The sequence below is a fragment of the Neophocaena asiaeorientalis genome, unplaced genomic scaffold (assembly GCF_003031525.2).
Source record: "Neophocaena asiaeorientalis asiaeorientalis breed wild unplaced genomic scaffold, Neophocaena_asiaeorientalis_V1.1 scaffold280, whole genome shotgun sequence".
Lineage (NCBI taxonomy): Eukaryota > Metazoa > Chordata > Mammalia > Artiodactyla > Phocoenidae > Neophocaena > Neophocaena asiaeorientalis.
Genome location: NW_020185321.1, coordinates 7,257,301 through 7,277,303, shown reverse-complemented (window position 1 = coordinate 7,277,303; position 20,003 = coordinate 7,257,301). Strand labels below are relative to the sequence as shown.

Below are 20,003 nucleotides of genomic sequence, written 5' to 3'. Positions count from 1 at the left end.
TGAGAGAGGGCCACGGAGGGCTCCCAGAGGAGGTCGTAGACCCATGAATGAACAAGAGCCCCAGACCCTGCCTCCACAGTTCCTAGTACTTAGATGAAGACAGATAATTGACCAGAGAAGGATAGGTGTCAGGGCTGTGATGGGGAAGCACAGGCAGAGTAATCAGACCTGAAAGGAGGAAAACCCAGAGGAGGCATCTGACCAGCTTCCGGGCCAGGTGGGACTTCCTGGAAGAGGGATACATGAGCTGAATCTCGAAAAGAGGATGGAGTAGGGCAGGCATAGGAGTAGCCAACAGGATAATTAAAATAAGTATATTATTATTTAAAACACCTAACAGTGCTATGGAGATGAATTAAGGGCTGGGATTAACAGAGAACAGGTGGTGTAGGAGGCGGTTTTGATATGAACCCTGAAGGATAAGAAAGGCTGATGAATAAACATTCTAAGCAAACAGCAAATGCAAAAGTCCTGAAGCAAGAAAGACGTCAGTGTGTTACAGGAGCCAGGGCCACACCCACTACTTGGCCTCCCTGCAGACATAATAATATGTGAAGAGCCTTAACTGGGTTATCAAAGTGGTGTTTACCTTAAACAATTAAGATTTTATGCCTGCCATCTTCTTTAATCTTGCAATGAGGACCTACCAAGTTTATGATTAACCTCTCGATCCAAAATTTTATTCCGTTTCTTGTCCTGCCCCTGTGCCCTTCAGGATTGAGGAGTATCAAAGAAAAGGGGGATTGAAACCAAGCAGGACCCTGTGGGGCCCTCCCAGGTACAAAAGCCCTTTGTTTCTTGTTTGTAGAAAAAGGCTTTGGTCTCTTAGGCCTTCCTTGAGTTCCAAAGAGCAGACTCAACAGTTACTAGTTGAGGAAGTAAAGGAACGCAGAAACAAAGGAAAGGGGCAAGAAACAATAGTTCAGTGATAAAACAGAGTCCGTTCCTCCTCAAGAGATATACATAACAATCTGACACATATCTTTGAGTTTGGTTTGCAGAGACTAAGACCCCCACTCAGGTGGAGGATGGTGACTAAATGCTGACCACAAGCATCTAGACCCCAGACTGGTTGGAACCAGAAGGTTGATGATTAAGATTCCCAAAACATCACCCTGTTACCTCACCACCAACCAATCAGAGGAAAGGCCACGAGCTACAACCCTCACCCCAAATGTTGCTTTTAAAACCCCTTCCTTGAAAGCCATCGGGGAGATCCCATCTTTTGAGCACAAGCTGCCCCTCCTCCTTGTTTGGCATCCTGCAAATAAATGCTGTACTTTCCTTTACCACAACCCAGTGTCAGTAAATTGGTTTTGTGTGGCAGGCGAGCAAACCCACATTCAGTTCTGTAACAACACCTGAGGTGGATCATTTTTTTATACCTCCTCTCTACCAGGAAATTATTTTCGATAATAATCATGTAAGAATCATTATTTTATTTGTTCTTTAATTTTAAAATTAATAATTGAAAATGAATAAATTTCCATTTTAAAGATATTACTCAAATTCAGTGAAATATTTCATGTGTGGATGAAAATTTGTACTTACCAAATAAAAATATTATACCTCACAGTTCATACCCTGATTCACTCTTTTAAATTTTTAAACCCAAAAACTCCAAAGGATGTGTAGAATGACAGAATAGTTTCTTCATCTTTACAATCAGTGTGCTATCATTTAAATTTCTATCCTATTATTTAAATGCAAGAATATGTAGAATCACAGAAATGCCTGAAACAAGCCCAAATGATTCCAAATTGTTATGAACTTATTTTCAAAATGAACACACAGAGCTGAGTCTTCATATGTCAGAGGTCAACTGTATACCTGAGAGTTCTCTATATTGACTTCCCTATAGAACAGGGGTCCCCAGCCCCTGGGCCACGGACTGGTACCGGTCCGTGGCCTGTTAGGAACCACACCACACAGCAGGAGGTGAGCGGAGGGCGGGCGAGCAAGTGAAGCTTCATCTGTAGGTACAGCTGTTCCCCATCACTCACATTACCACCTGAGCCCGAGCTCTGCCTTCTGTCAGCATTATGGTGAGTTGTATAATTATTTCATTATATATTACAATGTAATAATAATAGAAATAAAGTACACAATAAATGTAATGTGCTTCAGCCATCCCGAAACCATCCCCCCCTGCCCCCTGGTCCGTGGAAAAATTGTCTTCCATAAAACCGGTCCCTGGTGCCAAAAAAGTTGGGAACCGCTACTGTAGAATATTGTGGTAAACAGATGTTGGACAGTCCCCATGTTCATGGCCTGTATAATCCCCTCAAGTGTGAGCACGACCTGGGATTTGCTTCTTACCGATTAAATATGGCAAAGGAGGTTTACATTATATTATGTAAGACTCTGTCTTCGTGGACTGAAAAGAAAGATTATCCGTTGCTAGCTTTGAAAGATATAAATTGCCACATTGTGAGAAGATCTATGGAGAAGGCCACATGGCAAGGAAATGTAGGTGGCCTCTAGGAGCCAGGAGCAAACCCCACTGATAGCCAGCAAGAAAATGAAGACCTCATCCCCACAGCCTCAACAGATGAAAACAGATCTTTTTTCAGTTGAGTCTCTGATGAGAGAGCAGCCCTGGCTGACCCATGGATTGCAGCCTGGTGAGGCCCTGGAGCAGAGGGCCCAGCTAAGCCATGACTGGACTGGATCCACAGAAACTATGAGATAATAAACATGTGCTGTTTTAGATGCTAAGTTTGTGCTAATTTATTACACAGCAATAAAAAACTAATACAAATACAATGTTTACTAAAGGATAGAGTAATAAAAATAATTTGAAGCTTACATATATATTATTAAAACTCAACAGTATTGCATCAATTCAGTCAGTAGACCATCAGACAATTTTTTCCTGGGGGTGGAAGCATTATTTTATCACTGATACTGTTTAGAATGTCACATGGCATAATAAAAGCTTGGCCAAATTTGATCAATTTTATTATTATTTTTAAATTCTCCACAGACAGTGCACCCCTTTTTTCCTGTACCCAAGGTGGACCACTCCTATTGCCCTCCCTTTGGTACACTACTAGTTGGAAAACAGATGGTAAATAAAACAAGTAAATTATATACAATGTGGAAAGGCAGTGAGCATTATGGTTAAAACATAGAGCCAGGTAAGGGGCATGGGAGTTGCAATATGAAATAGGGTGGTCAGAGAAGAACTCACTGTACAGGTGACATTTGAGGGAGATGAAGGAGTGAGCCCTGTTGACATTCTAGGGAAGAGCTTTCCTAGACAGAGTGCAGAGGTGCTGGCATGGGACTGTGTTTGGCAGAGCTTTGATTGCCCCAGAACAATGGGGAGCTCTGGGCATTTGTTTTTAATATAACAGCTTTATTGAGATATAACTCACATACCATACAACTCACCCTTTTATTGTGTACAATTCAATGGTTTTTAGTATATTCATAGAGCTATTCATACTATTCATATTCATAGTATATTCATGATATTCATATCATCATGATCAATTTTAGAAAATTGCATCATCCTCAAAAGAAACCCTTGACTCTCTAGCAGTCACTCCACTTCCCCCAATCTTCTCAGCCACAGGCAACCAACCACCAATCTATTTTCTGTCTCTATGGATTTGCCTACCCTGAACATGTCATGTAAATAGAATCATGTGACATGTGGCCTTTTGTGTCTCGTTTCACTGACTTAGCATGTTTTCCAGGTTTATCCATGTTGTAGCATATATAAGTACCTAATTTCTTTTTATTGCCAAATAACACTCCATCATATGGATATATCACATTTTATTTATCCATTCTTCAGTTGATGAGCTGGGTTGTTTCCACCTATTGGCTGCTATGAACATTCATGTACAAATTTTTGTGTGAGCATTGCTTTCAATTCTCTGGTATGTACCTAAGAATGGAATTACTTGATCATATGGTAACTCTAAGTTTAACCTTTTAAGGAACCGCCAGACTTTTCCAAAGTGGCTACGCCATTTTACATTCCCACCATCGATGTATGAGGGTTCTGCTTCCTCCACATTCTTGCCAACACTCACTTGATATTTTCCATTTAAAAAAAATTATAGCCATCCTACTGGGTGTGAAGTGGTATTTCATTGTCATTTTGATTTGCAACTTCCTGATAACTAATGATGTTGGGCATCTTTTCATGTACTTATTGGCTTTTGTATATCTTTTTTAGAGAAATGTCTATTCAGATCCTTTGTCTGTTTTTAAATTGGATCATCTTATTATTGAATTACACAACTATTTATTTTAGTTACAAGTACCTTTTCAGATATATGATTTGCAATTTTTTTCTCTCATTCTGTGGGTTGTCTCTTCACTTTCTTGATGATGTTCTTTAAAATGAAAGTTTAAAATTTTGATGATATCCAATTTTCCTATTTTTTTCTTTTGTTGCTTTGGTTTTGATGTCATATTTAAGAAACCATTGCCTAGTTATGGATAGTCTTAAGCAGGGGAGGGACATGGCCAAATTTAAGTTTCATTTAAGTTTTGAAGTGTTATTCTTGCTGCTTTCAATTAAAGTGGGAAAACTTGTGAGCTAAGAGATTTCTCTGGTTACCCTGGCTAAAACTGTAACCCCACCCTCACTCTATTTCTCATTTTCTGCTTCATATCATATTCTAATAAATTGTATAATATACTGTACTTACTTATTATGTCACTGCCTGCCTCCACCGCAAGAATGCCGCCGGCTCCATGAGGACTTGTCTGTTTGGTTCACTGCTCTATCTCCAGTGCCTAGGGAAGTTCAGGACGGGGAGCCTGGTGATAACCAAAGGCACAGAGAACCCCTGGATGCTATCTGGCATGAGGAGTCTGATATGGGGGGGGGGCAGTTACAGACCAGATGTCATGATGTCAAATGAATATTTGTTGAGTAGAGTGAGTGAATATGAACGAATGAATGCATGGATGAGTGAATAAATGAAAGAAGGAACAAATGATGCACCGTTAAGTACTATGGCTTAACCTTCCCTTGCAAAGAGAGTAGGTAGCACAGGGGCTCGTGCACTGTCCCTGGCAACCGCCAGAGGGCGCAGACAGGCCGGGTTCCCTAGAGCCCATCCCGGACCCGCCCCCCCGGATCCAGGCCCCGGGAGCCCCTGTTGCTCGATCGGGCCGGGGGCTCCCGGATCCCGCCCATACCTGAGCCAGGCACGGCCGCGGGCTTCACGCCGGCGCAGCGGTCAGTCCTCGCTTTGCAGGCAGGGAAACTGAGGCCCGGGGCAGCCGGGGCGGGGCCGGCCCCCCTGCGAGTCCGAGCCCCCGCCCCCGGTCGGCCCCGCCCCGGCCCGTAAGAGGCCCCCTGGCCGCCAGGCGAAAGCTCACAGCGCGGAGCCGGGGCCGGGGCCAGAACCACGATGGCAGCTCAGCGGCTGGGCAAGCGGGTGCTGAGCAAGCTGCAGGCTCCATCGCGGGCCCGGGGACCGGGAGGCAGCCCCGGGGGGCTGCAGAAGCGACACGCGCGTGTCACCGTCAAGTATGACCGGCGGGAGCTGCAGCGGCGGCTGGACGTGGAGAAGTGGATCGACGGGCGCTTGGAGGAGCTCTATTGCGGCAGGGTGAGACGGGGAGAGGTGGGTTTGCAGGGGGAGTCCCGGACCGATAGACCCTGAGCCCGGACTCCCTACGCCTTGAGGGCCTCTGGTTGCTTGTGCTCGCTGGTGCGCGCTGGTGCAGCCTCGTTCGCACGTTAGGACGCACGCTCCTGGACTCATGGGCCTCACCGTCCACCCTCCATGGCACTCTGCTTGTGCACACAGACACTTGGGTCCAAACACCAGGGGAGCACCAGGGGTTTAGCGTATGGGAGGTGAGGAGGCAAACTTGGGGAGCTGGAGTGGCCATATCTGGAGAAAGGGTGGGGGGAGGGGGATGTCTTAAAGCCAAACATATACATGGTGGCAGGGGAGATACAACCACACGGAGCTGCACAGCAAAGGAAGCATCAGCATTCACAGACGTGCACAGTGACGAGCTATGGCCACTCGCAGACACAGTGACAGAAGCAGCAGCCACGCACAGACTCTCAAGGACACAAGCTGGGGTCGCTTACGGATCAACCTATGCTACAGCCGCAGGCTCTCAGTCACAGCAGCACAGGTCACAGCCATATGCAGACACAACACAACTACACCCACACAAAAGGACTCCAGTTACAGCTGTTCATAGATACACACAGCACAGGCTGTAGCGGCTCGCAGACGGTACAAGTTACAACAGCTACGCCCGGACGCCCAGTGATTCAAGTTAACGACCATCCATCATCTCCTAAAGGCAAAACACGATCATCACGTACAAACGCAATGATAGATGCTGCAGCCACGTGCAGACATAAAATAACAGAAATTATAGCTACGCCCAGACAGAAAACCACGTGAGCTATGGGCACCTCCAGACACACAGTGGCGGAAACTGCAGCTGCCGGTGGACACACAGGGCACAAGCTATGGTCACTTACTGCTCAGCATATGCTACAGTGACGCATGACGGTGAGACAAATACAGCTAAGCCGGAATCGCCCACTGCCCACCCGTAGGACCACAGGCCCCTGCACAGGCCGTGCATGACGTCACACACCTCTGCACCCTCGTGCCGGCCCTGGCACCTTGGCATCAGGCTCTGGCTCACACACAGAGACTCACACAGGCAGGTAACACACTTACAGACACTCCATGCCACACACAATCCCCTGACCACCCAGGCCTGAAACCCACAATGGAGTCAGCAAAACTTTGCGTAGGGGAGGCAAAACTCTGTAGCCTCTGGGATCTCTTTGCTCAGACAGATGGGTTCTGCCCCCCACAGGGTTACTGAGCCAGCCTGCATTTGCCCTTTGCCCCAAGAGGCCATCCCAGGGTCCCCCTCTTGGTTGCTCAAAGTCGGGCTTGTGGCTTATCTCTCCCACCCACCTTGGGGGGCTTCCTGGACTTGAGGGTTGCGCTTTGGCCCTGGGGACTGACCCAAGCCCTCTCCGCTTGGGTGCCCTGGGGCAAGGGGCCACTCCCAGCAGGCTCTAGCCTGCCAGCTTCCCTCCCCTGCACCTAGCGCTTAAACTTTTCCTTGAAAGGGCAAAGCCAACCCCTCTCCTGAATCCCAGAATCTGACATTCCAAGACTCCACCAGGCCTGTTTCCCGCTGTGGGAATAAGGGCCAAGGCAAGAGACCCGTGCCAGGCCCCAGACTCCCGAGGCCCAGGGGCCAGCATCCGAGATGGTACAGGCTCCCGGGCCTCTGTCAACCCATCTGTCACCCCTCCCCCCAACACCCAGATGTCCTGCCTTGGCGGTGCTGTCCCTGACTGCCACATTATTGCTCCAGAACCCGCCAGCTGGGCCCCGGGGCCTTTGGGGCTCCTCCAGGGACCTGGACAAAGGCGGGGGAGGGAGGGGAAAGGGACCCTGACGCCCCTCCCTCTCCGCCTTTTAGGAGGCAGACATGCCCGATGAGGTCAACATCGATGAATTGTTGGAATTAGAGAGTGAAGAGGAGAGAAGCCGGAAAATCCAGGTAGCTGGAGGGGAAAGCCGCCCCCGGCCCCCTACCCTGCACCTCCCTACAAATCATATCAATAGTTAACATGTTTCTTGAGCACTTCCTAAGTGCCAGGCGCTGTTTCAATTGCTTTACCCTTAGTAACTCATTTAATCTTCACAAAACCCTCTGAAGGGTTTATTATCTCCGTCTCACTATTATCACTATTATTATCGCTGCTTTCCACTTGAGGCAAATGAGGCCCAGCGAGATCTCATCACTTGCCCAGGGTCCCATAGCTCAGAAAGCACATATCTGGGAGTCAGAGCCAGGCAGCCTGGACGCAGTGTGCTTGCTCTTCGGCCTGTGCTCTCCTAGAGGCCAGGAAATGCTGTGTGCCCTTCGGGCCCTCTCTGGATCTAGCGCTGGTCTTGGTGCTGAGTTTCTTGACTCAACTCTGCCCCCAGTTGCTCTATAAGATGCTGGGGCCTTGTTCCTCCCCTGAAGCCACAAGGGCCAGTCCACCTGGAGTCTGACTACCATTTGTCTTGCTACCTTGGGGCTTTGTCGGGAAATGGAAGGGGCTGGCGGGGCATATGTTTTAGTCATTTACTATTTTCTTTTCTTTTCTTTTCTTTTTTTGTGGGGGGTTGTTTAGGGACTCCTAAAGTCGTGCACAAACCCCACAGAGGTGAGTTTTCCATCCCCCATTCCAGGCCCTGTTGTGCCCCCTGCACCTCGACTGGGGGCTGGGGGGCGGTCTCCGGGGAGGAGGGAAGAAGCTGGCTGTGCCCAGGACCAGCAGAGGGAACTCTGGGAGCCCTGCCTCTCCCATGGCCGTTTTCTCATCTCCAGTGGCGTCTTTTGTCTTCCTCACTCCTGTGCCCTCTCTTCCCATCTGCCCCCGGGGCTCCATTATCGCCTCCCTGCTGACATGCTGCCCCATCTGTCTCCTATTTCTGCCACTGCTGCGCTCTGTCTGCCCGCTCACCTCTCTCCGCCTCTCTCCCTTGTTACTGCCTCCACCGCCCTGGGGCTCCCTTCCCCACCTCTCAGGGGCCCCCCTATCCTTCCAAGCCCTGAGCGGCCTAGCCCCTCCCACTTCCTTCCCTGCTTTAAAAGGGAAAAATATTCATGTTTCTCTAACCAGCTCTGGGCTGCCTGAGCGACAAACGTCATTGTGTGTCTGTCTGCCCTGGAGCCAGCTTAGGCCTCTGTCCCTGGGGACGCTCTTGATAATCTCTTGGCTCGAGAAATATCTCCATGTCTCTCTGTGGCTCTGTCCCTTCGTTTCTCCCTATCCCTTCATTTCTCTCTATCTCTGCATCTCTCTCTGTCTCTGCATCTATGTCTTAGTTTCTGTCTACGGGTCTCTGTCTCTCTCCATCTCTCTCTCCCTGTTCCCCCCACCCCCCACCATGTTCTTCTCCATCTGTAGCCTCTACCCCTCCTTAACTCCACCTCCTTCCCCCTCTCACTGACCAGGAAGCAGGAAATAGAGGGGCCCAGGTCAGAAGGGCTGGGCTGGGCAGGGCGTGCCCCCACCCCTCCCTTGTTCTCAGCACCCTCGCCTTGTCCTCAGGACTTCGTCCAGGAGCTGCTGGTGAAGCTTCGAGGCCTCCACAAGCAGCCAGGCCTCCGCCAGCCCAGCCCCTCCGGTGACGGCAGCCTGAGCCCCCTCCAGGACCGAGCCCGGACTGCGCGGCCCTGACCCTCTCTGGCCTCTGTGACTCCCCTCCATCTCCCCCCAGCGCCGTCCTGGCTTGTTTATAAATTGTATTTAATGGTTCTCTAACAATAACACTGCGTGCCTGTTTTCTTCTCCCTGGTTACTGTGGGCTTCCCTGAGCTCCTCCCCGCACCTCCCTCTCTCCTGCTGCGTCTCCTCATGTCCCAGCACCCTCAGCTGGCCCGGGCAGATGGAGAATCACTCCTCAGCCAGGGAGCATGAGAACAGGCCCTGCTGACCTTGCACGCCTGGGACTCACATCCTCGCCTCACCTCCCCCAGCCTTGGCCCAGTCCCAGGCAGCAGGGCCTCAGTGTGTGGGTGGCACAGGGGGGCTCCTGTAGGGAGGACCACCCGTGGGTCCCTGGGCCACAGGAGATGCACAGGACTGAATGTGCCTGATGTGGCCACAGTGCACTGGGAACAAGCCATTCATCCTCTCCATAGATTTTATTGGGCATCTATTGTATGATTACCCTGGCCATTAGTATTGAGGACACAAAGATAGCAGAAGATAGTCTCTGGCATCAAGGTGCTCACACAGTGGTGGGGAAGAAGGGCCTGTGGGCAGGGGATTCGAGCAAAGTGTGCTGCATGGTCCAAGATACTTGGGAGCCCACGGAGTAGGAGGAGCTGTTCACTCTTGGGGTGGTGAAGAAATCTAGGAGTGCTTCCTGAAGAAAGTGACATTTAGGCAGGGCTTTGAAGGATGCATAGGAGTTTGTGTGAAATGGATACCCATATCAGAGGACTCTGAACTGGTGGGAGGAGGGATTGATATTGGGGCTGAGCCAGGGAAGATACCAAATATTGACAGGCCCATCTACCAGTCAGGATGGACAAGTCCCTCAGAGCTGGATCAGGGAAGCCCCCTGGGCTGGGGCATGCTCATGCTGGGGAATGGAGGGCCCTGAAGGGTCTCAGGGGAAGGGCAAGGGTATCAGGAGTGGGTAGTGGTTATTTACTAAAGACTGTGGAAGTGTTTCATTATTTCAACAATAGTAGTCCCAGCTGTGTACAGTCAGGAGATGGGGTGGGATTGTGGCTGTGCTTAGGACTGGGGCCAGACTGGAACTGGGGAATCTTCCCCCAAGATCATAGCACACCTCCCGTCTCACCTCTACTGCCTAAAATTGGGGCCCCGACCCCCATGCCCATGCAGTGCTGCCCAGCAGCCCTGCCAGGATCAGACACCCATCCCAGGGGTTCCAGCTCTAATCTGGCAGGAAGAGAAGCCGACCCTGAAGAAGAGGGGTATCGAGGAGCACCTGCTGTGTCGAGCCCTTCAGGTGACCTTGCTGTCCCTGTACAGACAGACCTCAGGCTTCCAGTGCCCCCTGCCCTCCACACAACTGGATAGAGAGTGTAATGGAGGAATCCCTCCTCCTTGCATCCAAGCAAAGTCTTGGGTGTGCCGTGTGTTGAGCCTCTCAGTTTCCTCATCTGGAAAATGGGGACTTCACAGAAGATGAAACTGAGGCCCAGATTAGTGATGACACTTGCCCAAAATCACTCAGCTGGGAAGTGGCAGTGGGTTTTAATCACAGGCATTATGACTCCAGAACCCAAATATTTCTACACTACAGTGCCCCTATAAGCCACAGCTTTAGCATACATTGCAATTCTTCAGTGGCAAGAAGAGGTGGACTAATTCATACTAAGGTGTTAGTGACTGCTGACAGCTCTCTGAGGTAGCCTGTCTAAAGGGCAATACAATTTGCCTGAGAACAAGGCTACAACAAAAGGATCGGGAAGCAGCATACCATGGTGGGTAAGAGCATGGACTCCGGGGTTAGTGCTTGGATTCAAATGCCATCTGTCTTACTTCCTAGCTGTGTGGTCTTGAGCAAGTCACTTAACCTCTCTGTGCCTCAAGTTTCCATATCTGGAAAATGATTATAATTGTACCTACTTCCCAGGGTGGTTGTGAGGTTTAAATACATAGCTTGTAGACTAGTGCCGGGCACAAAGTAAGCGTTACCATCAACCTTATCATTGTAGGGAGGGGCTGGACCATTAGCCCCTTACAGCCGCCATCCCTGGCCAGCAAGATGTCCCTTAGGAACACTGAATCACAGGCGCTCTGCTAAGGAAAAGCCACAAAGGACACGGTGTACCTGAGCCACCACCCTTGCATAATTGCCACACTCACCTCCTCACGCTGCCTCCCAGGGCCTGTGATCTTGTTTCCCACTTAGCAGCCAAATAATGCTTTTTCTCACTCACTTTACTTTTTATTTATCTACTTTTTGGCTGTGCTGCACGGCTTGCAGGATCTTAGTTCCCCCAACCAGGGGTCGAACCCACGGCCCCTGCAGTGAAAGCGCGGAGTACTCACCGCTAGACCGCCAGGGAAGGCCCTCTCACTTTTGTCTCCATCCACCCTGCTCCCTCCACGGGCTTCCTTCATCCCTCTCCTCTCCCTCACCTGCACTCCCCACCAACCCCCCTCACTCCCACGAGACTCTTCCCCTCCTGGACGCTTGGACGTTTCTCTGCCCGGAGTACTCCGCCCAAGTGAGGGATCATCATTTAGATGTAATTCCAGACAGGTGTCCTTGAGCCCCTTATGTAAGAAGCCACTCTCTGTCACTATCCTGTCACAATAATTGATTTTCTCCACGAATTTATTACACCCTGAAATTATGCATTAGTTTACTTTATTGTCGGTCTACCCTCCCCCCACCTTCAGAATATTAGCTCCTTAGGCACGGCTGTATTCCTAACGTCCGGAGCAGCGCCTGGCACACAGCGGGTGCTTGCCCAGTAACAGGGTCGCATTCTCCGCGCACGGTAACCCTCTTCGACTAGAAGTGAAGCCTTAGCGTCCTCTCGCGGCTATGCGGGTTGTTTTAAACAAACTACACCCCCAACGGTCAGCTACTCCAGGGCTGGTCGCCGGCATTTGTTTAAGAGCTGGCTCCAGAAGTAGCTAGAGCAAAGCACTCGCCCGTCTTAGATCAACACCAGAGACTCGGCTAATCAGAATGATAAACATTGGAAACGGCGTCGCACTGATGATATGATTGGTATCCACAACTGGCTAAAACGTTTTAGAAATTCTTCACAATAAATAAAGGGGGCAGGAAGGCTCTTCACGAAGGGTGTATCATGGTTGATATAAGCCTATGAGTATCCATATCATTTCACTAATACCATAACAGCCAATTAAAACATAATTTTAAAAGCTTGTTCCCAGGCTTCAGCACCAAAAAACAAAAGCAAAAAACAAAACAAACAAAAAACTTGTGCGGTTCTCAATAGCTACAAAAACTATAGTTTATCTAACAACTTAAAGGTATATAAGGCCTTGATTGAAAAAACGTTAATATGCCAATAAAGGATATAGAAGATAATTTGGAAAAATGAGACCATCCATGCCTTTGCATAAGATATCTTAATATTATCCACATGTAAGCTCTCTCCAAGTTAGCCAATAAATTCAAAGCAATCTCAATCAGAATTCTGGGTGGATTTTTTGAGATACTTGGTAAAGTCTATTCTAAAATTTGTATGGAGGAAGAACCACAGTTGTACATAATATGTACAAATAACCAAGCCAACATTAAAAAAGAAAGTGAGGAAGTCTTGCTCTACCAAATATTAAGCCATAGGAATAAAAAGTATGGTATTGGGCTTCCCTGGTGGCACAATGGTTGAGAGTCCGCCCGCCGATGCAGGGGACACGGGTTCGTGCCCCGGTCCAGGAGGATCCCACATGCCGTGGAGCAGCTGGGCCCGTGAGCCATGGCCGCTGAGCCTGCGCGTCCGGAGCCTGTGCTCCACAACGGGAGAGGCCACAACAGAGAGAGGCCCGTGTACTGCAAAAAAAAAAGTGTGGTATTGATGAAGAACAGATGAATACAGCAAAGGAACAGAACAGACTCACAGGTAGACTCCAGATGAAATAAAGACCTAAATGTAAAGAATAAAACTATGGAGTTAATACAAGAAAATGAAGAATAATATCACTGTGACATGTCCACACATTTTTTGCTATACTTTCCATCAAAAGGTGGTGTCTCATTGCCCTTGTCTTAAAAACAGACCAGCCTCAGGGATTCACTTCTCACAAACAAAATGTGATGGAAGTGGTGTTGAGTGTATTCGTCTGCTCAGGCTGCCATAATGAAATACTATAGACTAGGTGGTTTAAACATCAGAAATTCATTCTCTCACAGTTTGGGAGGCTGGGAAGTCCGAGATCAGGGTGCCGGCATGGTTGGGTTCTGGTGAGGGCTGTCTTCCTAGCGTGCAGACCGCTGCCTTTCCGCTGAATCCTCACATGGCAGAAAGAGAGAGAACAAGTTCTCTGGTGTCTATTCTTTTTTTTTTTTTTTTGGCGCATTGGGTTTTCGTTGCTGTGCATGCGAGCGGGGGCTACTCTTTGTTGTGGTGCATGGTCTTCTCACTGCCGTGGCCTCTCTTGCTGTGCTGTGGAGCACGGGCTCTAGGCACGCGGGCTTCAGTAGTTGTGGAGCGCGGGCTCTAGAGCGCAGGCTCAGTAGTTGTGGCGCACGGGTTTAGTTGCTCCGTGGCTTGTGGGATCTTCCTGGACCAGGGCTCGAACCCGTGTCCCCTGTACTGGCAGGTGGATTCTTAACCACTGCGCCACCAGGGAAGTCACCCACACTTTCTTCTATAAACTTTATAGATTTACCTTTCACGTGCGGGTCTTTGATGGAGCTGGAGCTGCAGATGTCGTTCCCAGAGCTGACCGCCCATCCAGTAGAACCCAAGTCCCCTTTTCCAGTTAGGGATGCCTCCTGAGGGTGCTGGGGTCACTATGGCCGTGGGGATCACGGTCTCTTACATTTTCCACCTGGCTCACCACTCACTCCTAACACAATCCTCACATCCAGGTAGATGCTCCTTCGACCTCCCCCAGCCTCCCCATGCCCCCACCACCTCTCTGCCAGGGATCTGGTCCTCTGCCCAACCCCGGCCCCTCCAGCCACCTTGGCCCTCGTCATGCCCATGCCCGATAAACACAGCCCCTCCAATCTCAGTTTCATGCTTCTCGCTCTCTATCCGCCTTCTCCTCTCTCTCAACTCCCTCCCTCCAGTCCCCCAGCCCTGACAGGACCTACAGCCCCATCGATCCCCCTCCCCTCTCACTGTCCTTCAGCCTTGCAAGTCTGTGGTCACTCACCAAAGTGGCTCCCTTGTATCCCCCCTCAACTCCCTCTCTTTATTATTCTCACTTGGGAAACCCCCAATCTGGCTAAATCAAACTTGGCCTCTACTCCACGCCTCTGTCCTCTTCTAAGAGCTCAAAACTTTGAGTTCCTGACTGGCCCCTCAAGGGGTCTTCTGTGCATCCTCTCTCTTTTCCCCCGTCTCTGCTCCCAGCTCATTTCACTGAAGCCATAGGAGAGAATGTCCTCCGTCTCCCACCTCCTGGCGTCTGCTCCACACCTCTCCTCCTCCTCCTGATACGGATCAAGCCTCACTAAGGCTGACCCTCCACTCGGGGACTCGCTTGCTTCCTCTTGTCTCCATCACTGCTCCAGCAATGCTCCCCTCTCCCCTGCATCGGCACCTTCCTGATCATTCCCGCTGGCATACAGATGTATTGTAACTCCTCCCATCTTAAAACAAAACAGAAGACAAAACTCTTTGACCTCCTCCAGCCACAGCCCTGTTTCTTGGCTCCCCTTTACAGCAAAATTTCTCCCCAGAGATGGCTCCAGTTCTCTTCTGCACCCTTTCCAATCAAATGTTCACATTCTACTTGTCCATCATCCCCTGCTCCATGGAAGTGCTCTTGTCAGGGTCCCCCTGGTGGTAATCCAAGTCACATTTCAGTTGCCGTCTTACTTGACCCATCAGCCGTCATCCTTCCCTGTCTCCTTTGCTCCTGAGACACCGGCCATCCTCTCCCGATCCTCTCTAGCCTCCCTGCCAGCTCCTTGTCAGCACCCCCACTGGCTCCTCCTTACCTTCTGGATCTGGTACTGATGGTCAACTCTAGGTCTCCACCTTGGTCCTCCTCTCTCCCTGGAGAGCTCATCCAGTCTCACTTTATGCACCCAAATTTCTCTCTTTAACCCAAAGTCCGGACTTACTCAGCAGCCCCTCTTTGATGCCTGACGTACATCTCAAACTCAAGGCTTCTGCTTCTGAAGCTGAGCTCCTGGGCTCTCCCAAACCTGCCCCTCTGGCTCCAGCCCCATCTCGGTGCTGGCGCCTCCATCCCTCCAGCTGCTCAGGCCACGGGCCTTCGCATCCTCCTTGACACTCCACGGACTCTTTCCCATGCGCCCCATAAATTATCCATCTGCAAATTCTGCCCACTCTGCTGTAGTAGGCAGAAAAATGGCGCCCCAAAGCTACCTGTTCTAATCCCTTATAGGGAAAAGTGTCTTTGCAGGTGTGACGAAGTTAAGGATCTTGAGATGGGAAGAATATCTTGGATTATCCAGGTGGGCCCTAAATACCATCACTTATAAGTATCCTTATAGGACAAAAGCAGAGGGTGAGAAGCACACACACAGAGGAGGAGGTGATGTGAAGATGGAACCTTGAAGACTGGAGTGATGAGGCCGCAAGCCCAGGAGCATCAACAGCCACCAGAAGCTGGAAGAGGCAAAGAATGGATGTTCCCTTACGGCCTCCAGAGGGAGTATGGCCCTGCTGACACCTTGATTTCAACTCAGTGATACTGATTTCTGACTGCTGGCCTCCAGAACTGTGAGAGCATAAATTTCTGGGTGCTTTTTGTTTTGTTTTTAAATTCTTGTTGGAGTATAGTTGATTTAAAATGTTGTGTTAGTTTCTACTGTACAGCAAAGTGAATCAGTTATACACACACATGTATCTACTCCTTTTTAGATTCTTTTCCCATATAGGCCATTAAGAGTATTGAGTCGAGTTCCCTGTGCTGTGCAGTAGGTCCTTATTAGTTATCTATTTTATATATAGTAGTGTGTATATGTCAATCCCAATCTCCCAATTTTTCCCTCCCCCCCTTTTCCCCCTGCTAAACATAAGTTTTTTTCTACATCTGTGACTCTATTTCTGTTTTGTAAATTTGTTCATTTGTACCATTTTTTTTATTCCACATATAAGTGATATCATATGATATTTGTTTTTCTCTCTCTGACTTCACTCAGTATGCCAATCTTTAAGTCCATCCACGTTGCTGCAAATGACATTCTATCGTTCTTTTTTATGGCTGAGTAATATTTCATTGTATACATGTACCACATCTTCTTTATCCATGCCTCTGTCGAATTTCTGTTGTTTTAAGCTGACAAGTTCATGGTCATTTGTTACAGCAGCCGCATTCTGTTGCCTCTCATCACCTTCTTGCCCTGACCCTGGCCCCATCCTCCCACCCCAGCCATCTCAGCCCCCTCCCAGGTCTCCCGCCTCCTACCTTGTCCCCACAGTCTGGTCCACACTTGCAGCCATGAGGATCTTTCTAAAACAGAAGGAGATGGGGACTTCCCTGGTGGTTCAGCGGTTAAGGATTTGTCTTCCAATGCAGGGGACACAGGTTCGATCCCTGGTCCCACGTGCCACGGGACAACTAAGCCCACGTGCCACACCTAGAGAGAAGCCCGCACACCACATGCTGTAACGAAGACCCAACGCAGCCAAACAAATAAATATTAAAAAAAAAAAAAAACAGAAGGAGATCATGCTGAAAACGATCCACTGTCTCCCCCGTACCCTCAGAATCAAACCCAAACTCCTTACCCTAGGTTTTATGGTCCTACCTGACATGGTCTCACCTTATCCCCGGTCTCGGGATTGTTGCGAGGGTCACGTGAGTGTACATGTTAGCGCAGGGCCCAGCAGAGGTAAGAGTGCCCATCAGGGCAGCACAGAGGGTGCTTTGGGTCAGCAAACCTGAGTCCAAGTCCAGACTTCGTGATTTCCTTGTGATCTCCAGGCAGGGACCACACGTCTCTGGGCTGTTGAGATTATGTATGTAAAACCCTCAGCCTGGGAGTGGGACACAGTAGGTGTTCAGCCACAGGAAACGATGATGTGAGGATCACAGATAATATTTATTGTGTGCTAAAATGTGCCAAGCGCTAAGGGCTCTACATGGACCCAAAGCATCCTCACCACGAACCTGTGAGGTTGGAACCATTACTCCCATTTTGCAGATGAGAAGACCAAAGTACCAAAAAGTTCCAGAAGAGCTACTGGGGAAACAGGAAGGTGGTCTGCGGAGCCCACACTCCACCACCGACTCTAGGGCCTCTGTTGCAAACCCATACCCTCACCCCTCCCCACCTGAGAGCTTGAGAACCATCCCTTCAATTGCATTTTGTTTCTTCTTTCTGCCTTTGTGCCCAAATACAAACCATGATTCTCAGGGCTTTACAGTCATTAGAAAGACTTGGGGGCTGCCTCCTGAGACCTGGGATTCTGGAATCTGCCTTCAGGGAAGCTGGATCCCCGGCACTGGGGGGCGGGAGGGTGGGTAGGGATGGCGTTTTCATGGAGGGCCTGAGCAGATTCTGACACAGGAAGTCAGCAACCCCCTTCAGAGTAGCACAGGGAGGTGGCCTGTGGTTTAGCTTCTGAGTGAGACAGGGGTTCAAGCCCCAGCTCTCCCCACCTTGATAGGTGGGGACCTTTGGCGAGGGTATTGTCTATATGAGCCCAAGTTGCCTTGTCTGACTCTGAGGTGGAGAGTCCTGCTTCCTAAGTGCGGTCTGTATGATAGTGACATAAGACCTGTAAAAAGCTCAGGAGCCATCTTGACACACAGGAGGAGCTAAGTCAATGGGACCTTATGTACTGTTGTTATTATTATTAATTGTTATTGCCCTGGTATTGTGTGACCACCTCCCCCCAGCCTCACGTCCTCTGTACCTCAGTATCCTCATCTGGGTAGGAGACTTCTGAGGGTCATGTCTGAACACCCCAAGGGCAGCTTAGGGGAGGGCTGTACCCTCTGAAGAATAGCGGGGAAGAGAGGGATCAGGGGGCCTTAGCAAGTGTCTCTCTCGGAGGCCCAAGCTGGGCCCTCAGGGGTCTGGGACAGAGAAGGTCTATTGATTCCACAGGAGCCTCTGGCGGGAGGGACTCAGACCGTGGTGACCAGGTCCTGGGCAGGGTCTGAAGCTCATAGCGGGGGCGCCAGTGTCTCCACTGGCTGGTCCCACTGGCCCCACAGTGTCCCTCCAGGATCCGAGGCTTCACGAACAGTCTGTCTGGACAAAGACTGAGGCCACAGTGCCCTCTGGTGGCCAAACCTTTGCATTCCAGGTTAGGAGACGAGAACAAACGTGGGCAATTGTTTGTTCCCAAGACTTGGGTGACAGGTAGACCCCAGAGCCCCAAGAGGTCAGAACAGGGACTTTCCCTGTGTATGGAGAGGTCAGGGGGTCAGGACTTGAAAAGACTCTCCTGGAACTTCCTTCAAGGAGCCCTCCCTGACCCCCAGGCTGGGTTAGGAGACTCCTCTGGGCTCCCATAGCCCCGAGTACCTCCTCTATCCCAGCCCTGCCGTCTGCCCTGGCTTCCCGCACCCTTGGCTGTCATCGTGTGGTGGTGGGTCTTTTACCCCACTGGACTGTGAGCTTACGGCTTTGCCTGGGGCAGGGCCATCAGACACATCATTGCTGTGTCCCCAGCATGCCCACACAGGGCTGGGGACAGTGATACTCTATAGAAATGAGTGAATGTGCCTCTTGACCTCTCCCTTCTCTTTGCCTTGAAGCTTTAGCTCCAGACCCTCTGCTGGGAAGGTTTCCTTAATACAACCCCTCCCCGCCCCCCGCCCGCCAAGTCCCCTTCAGATGGTCCGAGTGTGTGGGAGGGCACAGCCTGGAGCCCACATGACTCTCTCTCCCTGCTGCTTGCACTCTGCAGAGCCAGACAATGGGGAGAGACGTGGAGGGTAATGACTAATTGATTCATTTATTTATTCAACAAATAATTGTTGAGCACCTGCTATTTTTCAGGCCCTGTTCTAAGCACTGGGGAGACAGCAGTGGAATGAACAACAATCCCTGCCTCATAGAGCTGGTAGTCCAAGGAGTGGAGACAGACACTCAATCAAGTAACTAAATAGGCCTACAACATGATGAGTTATGGTAAGTGTTGGGAGAAGGAGAAAGCTTTTAAGAGGACAGAGAGATTCTGGGGGATGCCATCTTAGCTGAGGTTGTCTCTGAGAAGGTGACATTCAGAAACCTGAATAAAGTGAGAGTTGGAGCCATGCAGGTGTCTGGGGGAGGAGCATTCTGGGCAGTGAGAACAGCAAGTGCAAAGGTCCTGTGGCTGAAGTGGGACTGGAACGTTCCAGGAACAGGGAGGAGGCCAGTGCGGCTGGAGTAAAGTTAGACAAGGGAAGGAAGAAGGGCGGTGAGATCAGAAGTGTGATGGGGGTTGGAAACGGGTTTGAGTAGGGCCTAGAGGGCATAGTAAAGACTTTGAATTTTTTTCTAAGTGTGAAAGAAGGGACTTCTCTGGTGCTGCAGTGGTTAAGACTCTGTGCTCCCAATGCAGGGGACCCGGGTTTGATCCCTGGTCAGGGAACCAGATCTCCCATGTATGCCTCAACTAAGAATTCTCATGTCACCACTGAAGAGCCCTCGAGCTGCAACTAAGCAGCCCGCCTGCTGCAACTAAGAACCAGAGCGACCAAATAAATCAATAAATATTTCTTTAAAAAGTGTGAAAGAAGCCACTGGAGGTTTTGAGCCAGAGCGCATTGTGATGCCAGCTGTTTCAAGCAGCTCACTCTGGCTGCCCTGGAGAGAACAGAAATGGACTTTGGGGGAGGGGGGGGGGGGAGGAAAGGGGGAGAGGAC

The 20,003-nt window shown here is 50.0% G+C and overlaps 1 protein-coding gene across 1 annotated transcript; it reads left to right on the top strand.

The window, feature by feature from the left end:
- Positions 1-5,166: 5,166 nt before the first annotated feature.
- Positions 5,167-9,318, top strand: PPP1R14A (protein phosphatase 1 regulatory inhibitor subunit 14A). The gene is made up of 4 exons (XM_024733797.1): positions 5,167-5,582; positions 7,450-7,530; positions 8,153-8,185; positions 9,077-9,318. Exons 1-4 carry the CDS (start codon positions 5,382-5,384, stop codon positions 9,203-9,205), a joined length of 444 nt encoding a protein of 147 aa, XP_024589565.1. The 5' UTR covers positions 5,167-5,381; the 3' UTR covers positions 9,206-9,318.
- The last annotated feature ends 10,685 nt before the right edge of the window (positions 9,319-20,003 follow it).